Source organism: Cryptomeria japonica, chromosome 2, assembly GCF_030272615.1.
Source record: "Cryptomeria japonica chromosome 2, Sugi_1.0, whole genome shotgun sequence".
NCBI lineage: Eukaryota > Viridiplantae > Streptophyta > Pinopsida > Cupressales > Cupressaceae > Cryptomeria > Cryptomeria japonica.
In genome coordinates, this window is record NC_081406.1 from 618,200,285 (window position 1) to 618,212,570 (window position 12,286).

The 12,286-nt window shown below is 35.1% G+C and overlaps 1 protein-coding gene across 1 annotated transcript; it reads right to left on the reverse strand.

Annotated features, from left to right (window-relative positions):
• Positions 1 to 404: 404 nt before the first annotated feature.
• Positions 405 to 8,905, reverse strand: LOC131868404 (homeobox-leucine zipper protein PROTODERMAL FACTOR 2-like). Its single transcript, XM_059215642.1, has 12 exons — positions 8,656 to 8,905; positions 6,710 to 6,872; positions 6,282 to 6,399; positions 5,963 to 6,151; positions 5,460 to 5,873; positions 4,596 to 4,697; positions 4,291 to 4,500; positions 3,927 to 4,089; positions 3,534 to 3,766; positions 3,344 to 3,439; positions 3,030 to 3,260; positions 405 to 491 (listed from the first exon to the last, which is right to left on the reverse strand). Exons 1-12 carry the CDS (start codon positions 8,903 to 8,905, stop codon positions 405 to 407), a joined length of 2,256 nt encoding a protein of 751 aa, XP_059071625.1.
• Positions 8,906 to 12,286: the final 3,381 nt, after the last annotated feature.

Genomic DNA, 12,286 nt, shown 5'->3' on the forward strand with positions numbered 1-12,286 from the left:
CGGATACTATCCCAACATAAATTTAAGTGAGCCTAAGGTTTGATAGTCTATTAACATAGATATACCTAATGGTTGGTTGTTAATTTATTGTAAATAGTTTCATAAATTTCATTTTCAATACTATTTGTGTGAGTAAGTTTTCATTGTCCCTTGGAAGTTTTGGGGAAATTTTTCATTCTAGGGGATTGAAAATTATAAGCTTTATCAGGAGGTATCTATGTGATCTTTATAATCATAGAGTATATGTTGTTTTATTAATATACTAATTAATTTATCTCAATTTCTATACTCCAAATCTGCACCCTTATATCAATCATAATACAGATCTCATTACTTGTGAAACACAAGGTAGATTGTAACTATCACTCAATCACATCAAAGGAGAATTGTTATGGTCAATACTACTATATTGAAAATCTTACAGTTATAGTAACCTCCACTATTCTATGATCTGTTACAAGGACAACAGAGGTATGGCTGCAACCAAATACCTGAAACAACAGTATAGTGCACATCATTTTGGTAAAAAGCTAGATCATCTTTATCTGGAGGTAGCTAAGTGTTAATAATTATACAGCCAAGATGGAACATTATTGTAAATTAACAAACTACTGAATTTCTATTAGTTTCTGTAGTGGAAGTTAAAATTATTATATTAGTCATTGTCCACATTTCGAAACTTGCAAAGGCAGATAGAGTTGATTGTGTATTTACTACGAATTTTCAAATTTGACATAAATATATTATTTGGACAGCTAGTAGATTAAAGGCATGCATTCTTTCCATTGAATATGTAAATCTGATTTCTCAGATCTCAGGTTTCTACATGTAAAATATGTTCCCAAATCTCAGGTTTCTACATGTAAAATTTGTCTTGGAAACTCTATTCCCCTCTAGAAATCCTTTCCAATTGCTAGTTTGCAAATTTTAGTTTGATAATTTACAACTGTAATTGTGATTGCACTACGGATAACATTCTAAATCTATCTTAGCTGTGCATGCATTGATAATATATCTTTATTGCTTTGTTCCTCTTAGATAGGGAACAAACTTGATCAAGTTTACCTTTGTTAGCTAATGGCTTTATTGGCTTCACTATGTTGAGGCTGCTATAAGAGGTCCTTTGACATGTCAGACCAATGAATCTCACTAAATTGTATGCTACTTGCCTCATGAAACTTTATTGTTATATTACTTTCACCATTTGTTCAAACAACTCCAAAGTCCAAGCGGTCACCATTCATTTTGTAGATATTAAATGAAAATGATGACATTTATTATAGAACTAGGCAAACCTTATCCTTTGAGTGTAGGTAGATTGAAAGGACAATTTCAAAAGGGCTAAAGAATTTTGGTTAACAATCCTCCTACCTCAAACTTTTGCCACTGATTATGACAACTGGAAAAATATTACAGTTTTGGATTTAAAACTAATTAACTTCTAATGCATATAAAATCAATTCACAAGAGCTTATAACATCCATCATTGCTCCAATTAAAATGATATAAGTGAAACACTTACAATACAAGATCATTATAACTATAATATAATACAACATATGACAATCTCAACAAATTATTTCCAAACAAAGAGATGCTTCCCAATACAAAGTAGCATTTGAAAAAATGAACCTATCAACAAATAAAATACATAAGAACACTCACATACCCAATGACAACAACTTTCATGACAAACTCAACTTCCTATGCAAATACCTATCACTCATTCGTCTATCTTTGTCAATCACTTTCTCTAGTTATGCACTATCTTTGTCAGGTAACTGTATAATGATTTATCTTAACAAATATAACTCACTTTGTTGTTGCGTTTGTTGCTGAAAACAACAAAAATTACTAACTCCAACTATCTCATATCAAACTACAATATTGAAATGTTAATTTGTATAAAGTCTTCATCTATACACTATAGTGTACAACCTCCACATAGCACAATTAAAATATAATTGTTAATGTGTTATTCACCATATATTTTATAATTATAGCCACAATAATGTTTTAAACTCACCCAAACTTTGCATTTACCATGAGAGAATTTGTAATATAGATAAACTATATAACTCATGCATCAAATGGTAAACAGACTTCCTAACAAAATGTCATTGAACATCCAAAGATTTGATCCTTGCATACCAAGAAGGTTTTCTACCCAAAAAAATTAAACTTTATCAGAGTAACACTCCATGAATAAAACTTTCTCTCACCAATCAAATTATTAGTTATTAATGTCTTTTTGGCTATTGACCTTGGTATGTAAAACTTTAGATTTCAGCTCTTGTAAAACCTGTTTATCTTTATTAAAAACATTAATAATACTCATATTAAACTATAAATATAAAAACTAATACAAAATTGAAAAATATTTATTATAAAAACAAAATTAAAACATATATAATTATATTAAATCTTAATATAGGGAACAGTTACAATAAATGGTATATAGAAAGAATAGTGAAAATTATTTGGTCACGGCCTGATCATAGGGCCATATATCAGGAATCAGTGTTATATATGTAAAGTATCATAGAAACATAAGTAAAGTAACGCACAAATGCAAAGTTCTGTGTAGAGGAGACACATAACATCAGTTACTACATAGTAAATAGAAGCAGTGTCAAGAGGAGACACACAAGCTATTTCAGTTCCTATACCAGGAGTTCAAATTCACCCAGAACTCAAATCTTAACTCCACTAGAACTTGCATAAATCCACCAAAACGGTAAACACGCCCATTTTGGTAACCATGGAAATTTCAATTATGTCATCAAAATAAACATATTTTAGTCTTTGTGGGTTTGAATCGAATCCACCTCTGTAAAAGGACAATGATATATTCCTGAGACTGCTGTAATTTGAGCACTCAATCATCTATACAATGCCAGAAATTTTTTTATTCTTTGGATGGTGTTATTCATAGTATTGTGGATTTTTTCAACATATGCACCGCTCAGACTGCAGTTGGTAAACTCTGTCTTAATATTTTGGAATATTAGTGTAAGTACTGAACCTACACTGTCAAGGCTGGTGGCCGAGGCTTCCTCATGTAATATAGTGGTTGGAATAAGTGAATTAACGGCAGTTGAAGTATGATATGGTAGTACTGCAAATCCATGATGAGCGGCAATGGGTAATGAAGAAGCATCCTTACCATGGATGATGTCAACATTTATGGCTGTATACACACAAAAAGACCCCGATGCGTCTCTGTAACTATGTTTCAGCATCTTCTCTGTCTCGCCTTCCTGCAAATTCTAAAAGCATTTAACTCAAGGCAAATGAAATGCAGGAAAACAATTGCGGAAAAGTCTCGAATGTTTATACTCACACAATAAACATCAAACAATGAAACGCAACTTGAAGGGTCTGATCCATTTCCAATGCTTGTGAGTTCCTTCCATTCTCCACATGAGAATAGTTTGTACTTCACAGAATAAAAGACAGAAAAAATCTCAGAGAATGATAAACAAAATACAATCCAGAGATTCCTAATAAGAATCGGAACACGTATAGTATACCTTTGATGCGGTTCGCTCATCCCCCAAAAAATTAAACAGTACGTTTGGGGGGACAGTAAGCTTGATAGAAGTTCCAACACAGACAATAACACCACTGGATTGTCCCACTTCGGAAGCGTTTCTTGTTGTGATTTTAATAGGGTCGTTGCTGAATTGTGAGAGTGCACTTATGTTTGCAACAAATTGACTGCTTATGTTCTGCGCCAATCTTATCAAATTTGTCCGGGAAACATCTGCAAACATTATATACATTACATATTTGCAGACAAATTAAAAAGACTTGCTTGATAGCCTGACTACAATTCTACTCTAGTTCTATTATAACAGGATTTGGGACCGATCAAAAACCATTTTACTTTAATATAAAACATGTCTTTTCAAAAAATTGAATACCTCCTTCGCTGGTGAGATCTACTAGAGTTTTAAACCAACAGCATTGCCTCTGCAAGCATGTCAGCCAATGCTGGGCGCCAAAGGCCATTTCGCTGTTGATGACTTGCTCAAATATTTTATGAACTATTCTATAATCTGTCTCACCCTGCTCTATCCAAATCACCTGCATTATATTTTAAGGCATGATAACTGTTACATATAAATTCCAACTTAAAGTTGTCATTTTCAAATAACAATACAACAGATATATTACATATATCCATCTAAATTTTTTCAGGAAAAATCAGCTTATACTTAGATTCATTACAATTTCTTTGCTACTATTATAGTTAGGCCAATCGACAGAACTAAAAAGAATACAGACCTTTGAACACCCATTAGGCATATCTTGTATAACATATCCAGACGGATGCTTATGGTACCATCCAACGGAGGGCGAAATACTGTAGTTCAAATTTTCTAGAGAAAAGTCTACCACTATCCACATTCCATTGGTTGGCTGCTGGGAAAACCGAAGAAAAGATATATGTCTCGTGGGAACAAGAGGAGATAGAATCTGTAGCTCAGCATACATCTGCACGAGTACATACCATATTAATATTCCATCCTTATGAAAATATTCGCTTAGAAACCATTAATTTCTTTCTTTATTGAGACAGACATTCATACCAGTTGAAGTAAACCATTTCTGTGACCACCAACCCCTTGAGACACAACTTGCAAGGTCTCTGCTCTTGTTACAATTAATGAAAATATTTTCTTCCATTTATTCTGCAACAACATATAGAAAATCCGATTTAATGTATTGCATGTAAATTTGTTCTAAGTATCTAAAATGGTAGTGCTTTCCACGGCTGTTTCAAATAATCAAATATTCCGCCGAATCCTTAAATGCTCATCTTCCAAATAGCTGATCCAGTTATTGGTGGTGTGCACAATTAGCAACCAACCTTGTTATATTTCCAAAGTCTTATAAAAGACAAAATATTAAAGTTTATATTTTAGGGATCATAAATCTTGTCCATAGCAAAATTTGACAGACTAGTCTTATAATCCAAACACATTAAAAAAACAGTAAAGAGACAACTGACGAAAAGCAAAGCACCCACCAAATAAACAAACCCTAAAACACTTATAGAAAGTTATGGAAAGTTATCTGAAGTTAAACGGAATGGTTAACATGCATCAAATTAAAAATATCAGTTTTGGTTAAGACATGTTACAAAATTTAGAAACAGATGTAAAATTTGAAAAAGAAAATAGAAAGTAATTCTCAGATAACATTAAAATCTCTAAGCCTGAATTTTATGCCTAAATCTCATGATATATATATACAAGCATGAAGCCAAACAATATCACACACATAGATCTATAAAATCTTGAGACACTAGGGAATCATAACAGTGCAAGTTATAAGGAATTATTAGGAAAATATCATGATTTAGTACAGAATATCTCAATCTTTGTCATAGAACATGTAAAAATTGCAGGGATCCTAAAAATTTCTGAATTAAAACCTTTAAAATATCATACCACATCCATGAAGAGATCAACCAATTCAGCTCCCGTGATAGAAACAATTGAGGTGTCCCTGCTACCTTCTCTCTTCATGTTGCTGCTGAGCCCCATGCCCTGAGGAAATGTTCCGTACAACTGATTCGTATTCAGAATTTCTATTGTACCATCCGCAAAAGGTTTCTTCACCCAAACAGGCTCGTTTGCGTCTACCATCCAGATAAATTCTTCAGTGGCCTTTTGCGCAGCTTCCATTGCCGAGGATTCATCCAATGAAACACAAGTGGGTGTGGGCAATGTAATCTGGTTCTGTCCTGAGCTTCCCTCTTCATGGTGTGAAGAGTACATCATCTGTGATTGATCTGCTCTGGTTTCTAACAAGGGGATTGTTCTTCCAACACAATTCGAGGCAACTGCATTCAGTTTTTCAATCTACAGGACCAGAAGAAGATCGTCAGTGGACCAAACTAACTTATACAACACATAAATGCAAAAAATCCCATGCAATTATTCTGGCAAACCTCCGTTCTTAAAAGCTCATTTTCTAGAGCCAAGCTTTGCTGTTCGTAAACCATGTCTGTCATGAAATTAGATCCTCCGCACGTTTGACACCTGATATTGTTAAGTGTATTTCTCAGCGCCTGTCTATCCAGTCGGAATCTCTCGTTTTCCGTACGCAAATTAGCGTTGTCAGTACGCTCCTGCTGAACCTGGACCACAATAATGGATTTTTCAACAGAAGATTATTCATATATATCAAAAAAATCAGTGAAATAAAAATTTGAAAGAGAAAGAGTCGTAATTGTTAACCCTAACTTTGAAAGTAAATATATATGCTACCTTTACTTGGGTGCGCCGGTTCTGAAACCAGAATTTAATTTGCTGTGATGTGAGACCCAGTTTGGTGCTTAGTTCTTGTCTGTCCTTTTCGTCAGGATGTTGCAACATCTTAAACACTCTGCAACAATAAAATATTTTAAAAAATAGTTTCAGTTTCATTTAGATCTGCAAGAATTAATGTTTTCAATTAAGAATCCCTTACAAATATATAAAATAATTAAGCTTATGTTCATGTATAGATGAGGTAATATTTGATAAATTGATATTTTTTATAATAGAAAGCAAAAGATAATGTTAATAACATTAGATTTTCACAGATCTAAGATTTATTATGTTAAATCTAAGATCTAAGAAATTCTCAACAAGGAGCTACATGATTCAGTGAGAGAATCTTGTTTAATGTCCCTCGAGAGATAATAAAGTATTACCCTTTTCTACTAGACCTGAAAGGTAAGGAGCTGGACAAACATAGAGCATTTGCTGGGGTGGGGCTCAGATTCCTCAAGTGCCGCTTCATGGACCAGAATCCAGAAGACCTGGGAAGAGAGGAAGAACTTCTCTCTTTTGCAAGGTTGAACAGAATTCTACCACCTAAAATGGAAAACGAGGATCCCCAGGTTCAACAGGGTAGGAGAGGTGGTGCCAGAAGAGTGGGTCGTGGGGATGAGGAAGATCTTCGACTCCCCTTGTTGTGCCCCTCGATGAAGTTTGAAAGATAGGTTTCATATTCTGGTTATGCTTTTAGAGTTTTGGCTAATAGACATGTTAAAAACTCTTTGTTTCAATATATGAATTTTCGGCTCTACCTTTACTGATAAAAAAAGAAAAGATATTTATGTTAAAAATAATAGATTTCCACAATCCATGAAAATGTTATGAATGATTTTAGATTTGATTGTGTATCAATTTTTTAGCATCAACATGAATACACAATCAAATCTAAAAATATTTCATTACATTTATTATGTTGATAATCTAATATTTTTGTATTAGATTGTGGGAGAGTGCATAAGAAAAAAGAGAAATTATAAATTGTTATAATATGTAAATTACATCATGATCTTATTCAACTTAATATATTATAAAAGAAATAAAACATTAACAAGTTAAAAATCTTACTCTTCCATTACTTCAACTTGATCACTGGTATAACGAGTATGTTTTCTGGCCAAATTATTTCTCTCTGTGGAGCTTGCTCCTCCATATTCATTGTGGCCACTATTTCTATCTCCTTCACAATTATCACTCATTTTTCCTTTTTTGATCAGTAATCCTCCTTTTAATCAAAGAGGTTTGAGTGAAATGCTTTTCCTCATATAAGAGTTTTGTAGTAGTAAATTATAATTTATTTGGATAGCAATCTTCTTTGAGTGAATTCCTCTAGTTCTTTATAATGGATAACAGTTATGTAGTAATGAATTAATAAATGTCACAACTTCCAATAAAATAATAGAAATATATATTTTGATACATGACATCTATTTATTATTTATGTTTAGTTGATCAAGTGAAGAATATGAATACTTTCTCTATATATGTAGCCAAATTGACTTAAAAAAAGTTAGGGGAGCCCCAAAAAAAAGAGCTTGGAAGCTTTGGTATTCGAGTAACCAAATTTTACCTAATTTTTATTGGGATATAAACAGAACAAGATATCAAAATAAATGGCATCTTAAATTATATTAGCATTTTTAGATTTACATTAATATTGGTGAAACAATTATTTTATCATTAATTATAGGCACAAAACATTTATTATAATTTAATATTTATAAAATAAAAAATTAAAATACCAACCAATATTTAATATTAATCAGGAAATAATAAATGAAAGCTTGTGTTATAGAAATTTAAAATTTAATATTGAAATTCTTGTTTTTATATAAAAAAATATAATATTTTAAATTATAATTAATGAATTTTTTTTCAATAAAGGGGTAAAAACTTTATTAACTCTCAAACAAGAACATTACAAAGACAATCCAGAGCCCCAGGCTCCAAAAGCAAAACTCACCTAGCCTCATAACCATTCATATCCTCCACCAAGATCCTCTCAAACTCCTGGTGATAGTGGGGAGAAAGGTTACCCCACCCCTTCACCTTCCAGTTACCATCCTTCTCAGAGGCCCACTTAGCCAGATAATCAACGACCTTATTTCACTCACGTGGAAAGCAACCAAAGCAAGCTGCCAGTTCACACCAACACCTTCTTAACAATTAGCCTATTGACAATAATCTAGGAATCCAATTCATAAATAACCTTAAGCCACCCTAGAACAAAAGCGCGTTCAAGGGCATGACTTGAATAGCAAGACCCTCACTAAAATTGTTAGCCGGCTGCCCTTGATGAATAGAAAAGAGAACAAAACCTTACCTGTCCAGTCTCTTCCTACTCCACCAATCCACGTTGAACCTAGATTACCACACAAACAACCATCAGTATTGATCTTCAAAATATCTTCAGGAGGAGGTAGCCATCTGCCCTCCCTTTGAACCTTCTTCTTCACCCTTCTACCTCTTCTGACACATGCAAAAGATAGAAACAAACCCTTGAGGCCTAGTCTTTCCACAATATCAGCATCTTCTCTATCCAAAGGGATCATCTCCTCACATTTTTCTTCCATTGTCATACCCATAATTTTGTGCCAAACTTGGGAGACAACAAAGTTTTCTCCCTGAAAAATTCTTCGATTTCTCTCCAACCATATTTGCCACTAAATGAATGTAGGTTCAATAGTCCACATTATCTAAAGAAAAGGGACCAAGGTAGGAGGCTTACCTCATTTGATTCAAAATCCCACCAAGGATGAGGCATGGACACAAGGATGTTTCCAAATACTCCACTACAAATGCCAGATCTGGAAGGAGAAAGGGCACCGAAAAAACAAATGTGAATATTTCTCCTCACCTGTACCACATAGAACACACTTAGAAGGACCTTGAAAGCCACACTTTCAAATATTGTCTCAGGTTAAACATTTGTTCAAGGCAAGCATCCACATAAAGAAATTGCACTTAAGCCAAGAAAACTTATTCCAAACATATTTCCACCACTGAACCTCCCCCCCGGTTAGCTGTGGAGATAGAAGTTTCTAATACCCACTAGCAACAGTAAAAGTTCCCTTGGTATATACGATCCAAGCCAAAGTATCCTTCTCCTTGATGGAGTTACAATACCTACTAGTTAAAATATCATAAGACTCATCATGTTCCTCTTGCAAACCAATCATAGGCAAAGCTCTAGGATCCTTCCACTTTGCCATCTCCAATAGCCCATTCTGATAATAAGACTTGAAATCACTAACTCTAGACCAACCTGCCTCTTGGAAATATTGACATAAATATGTCAGATTGGTGTACTGTGAGATAATGGGAGGAAAGCCATCCCAAGAATCAGACGAGAAAAGAGCCTCCTCCCCACTTTTACAAATCCAGAATAGGCCTTCCTTAACAAGAGAAACTCCCTTCTTAAATGTATTCCATATCGTAGACCCCTTCACTGTCACAGGGTATCTAGGGATGTCTTCCTTTGGAACCCCTGGAAGCTACTTATGGGCCAGAATCTTTGCTCAAACTTGGTCTTGTTCTACACACAATCACCAATACATCTTTGCAACCAACGCCTGCCCAAATAGAGTAGCATACCTTAAACCCAATCCCCCCAGCTACTTTGGAGTACACATTGTTTCCCATTTAACAAGGATCCACTTTGAGCCGAAAAAATTACCAACCCAAAGGAATTGTCTTGCCAAAGCATCCAAATCATTAACAAATCCCATAGGAGCCACCTGGATCTAACATCTATAAGTGGGGAGAGCCTGAACCATTGACTTGAGTAGTTGAATCTGCCCAGCAAAAGACAACCACCTATGAGTCCACAAATTCACCTTCTGATGAAACTTATCTATGATGTACTACCAAGAGTCCCGAGGAAGATTCCTAGAAGAGATGGGAATACCCAGGTATTCTAAAGGAAGAAAACCAATCTGGAACCTTAGAATCTGAGAAATCCTCAACTGAATAGAGCCAGGTGTGTTGAAGAAGAAGATGGAAGATTTATCTTTATTAATTAATTGACCAGACACTACAAGATAGATATCCAAAACCCTGCACAAAATTGCAGTTTCTCTTATCTTAGCTAATCCTATCAAAAAAATGTCATCCATAAACTGAAGGTGCAACTGCGAAGCCACACCATCTCCCCATCTCCACCTATGAATAAGACCCCTCTCCATGTTCTTCTTCATCAATCTTCCAAGCCCTTCAGCAAGAAAAATGAAGAGATAAGGGGAAAGGGAGTCCCCCTGCCTCAAACCCCTAGAGGTACTAAAGAGCTCAAAGGGCACACCATTAACAAAAATAGAGAAAGAGGTTGAATTCACACAACTAGTAACCCAAAGGATCCACTCCTCATCAAAACAAAAGGCTCCAAGAAATTTTCAGAGAAAGGACAACCACACTCTATCATAAACCTTTGCCATATCAAGCGTGATGAACATGGATTTTTCCTTGGAAGTTGCCATAGAATGAATAGTTTTTGTAGCAATCACCACCCCATGAAGAATCTGTCTACCCTCCATAAAACCACTCTACTCCTTCCATATTAGATACTTCAGCCATTTTTCAATCCCCCAGCTATCATCTTAGAGATGATTTTATAAAACATTGCAGAGAGAAATAGGGCGGAACTAACTTAACCGATCAGCACCTCCGCACTTGGGAATAAGTGCAAGGAAAGTGGATTTTAGAGCATGGAGCATCTGTTTGTTCCTCTAGGAATCTCTGACCACCTCCATTAACTCCATCTTGATTATATCCCATAATTCCTGGAAACATTCAATGGGAAAGCCATCTGGGTTTAAAGTGTTATTGTTTTCACAATCATTGATTACCCCCCCTCTTAGTGTTGTATAAGTCTATCAATTGGTATCAAAGCCTAACTTCTTTAAGTCTTAATCATTTGGAAGGAAACCCTAAAGCCATTATGGAGGATATGAGTTATAGAGATATGGCTAGAGTACTTGATGAAACTAGGGATGAGCTTGAACCCTTGAGAGATATATTCAAAGCTTCAAAAGTAAAAAGGAGAGAACTGACTGAGCAATTATTGGAGATCTCTGACAACAGCTCTTCAGATGAGGCCAACATTGATGCACTAGCTGAAGAATTGGAGAAACAAAATGGTGAAAAACTTAACTTAGGGAGATAACTTAAAGCCCTTACAATCTATATGAGTCAAGAACTTACTAAAATGTGGCCCTAAAAACTATCATTCAAAACCTCGGTTCATAGGGTTTCACGCAACATGTGGCCCTAACTTGCAAATTCCATTATGGAATTTAGTAGCTTCTTGGAAAATCCAAGTTAGGGGAGTGTACATTGATATTCTAAAAGGGTATAATCTAGGAGTGAGGATTGGTGTGGTTACCACCAAGCCCTAGGCTAAACAACACAATATGTTTAGTCTAGGCTAGAAGGAGGAAAGAGAAAATAGTAACCAAGGGAGTGCATGGAGACCGGTTTGATGATTGATTTGGTCAATTAGAGGATAGGGGAACATGTCTAAGTGGTGAGTTTAGTTTTGCAAACCCATTCTCAAGTGGTTTCTTTGGAAAACAAGCCTAATTAGGCCTATTAGGTTTGTGTCCATAGTAGGTGCTTAGTGGTGCTGGATCAGGGTCAAACCTTGGTCTTTTGGGTTTGGGTGTAAACCCCAAAAGAGTATTCAAATATACAATTTTTTCCAAGGATTTTTTAGTGGAATTTTGAACAAAGTGGGAAATACCAGTCTGACAGGGCTACTAAAACTAGGCCTAAATAGGGTTTTCTTGACCCAGGTGCACAAAGGAGAGTTCCAAACTTGATTGGAAGCTTAGGGTGAATTTTCCTAGTTGTGAAGCACTCCAAACTCTCCCTAGGAGGTGTAATTGGTGATTGGTTATCATTAGTGTGTTTAGAACCCTAGTTACGGGGTTGTATTAGGCCTTAAACAAGGCATAGAGGAC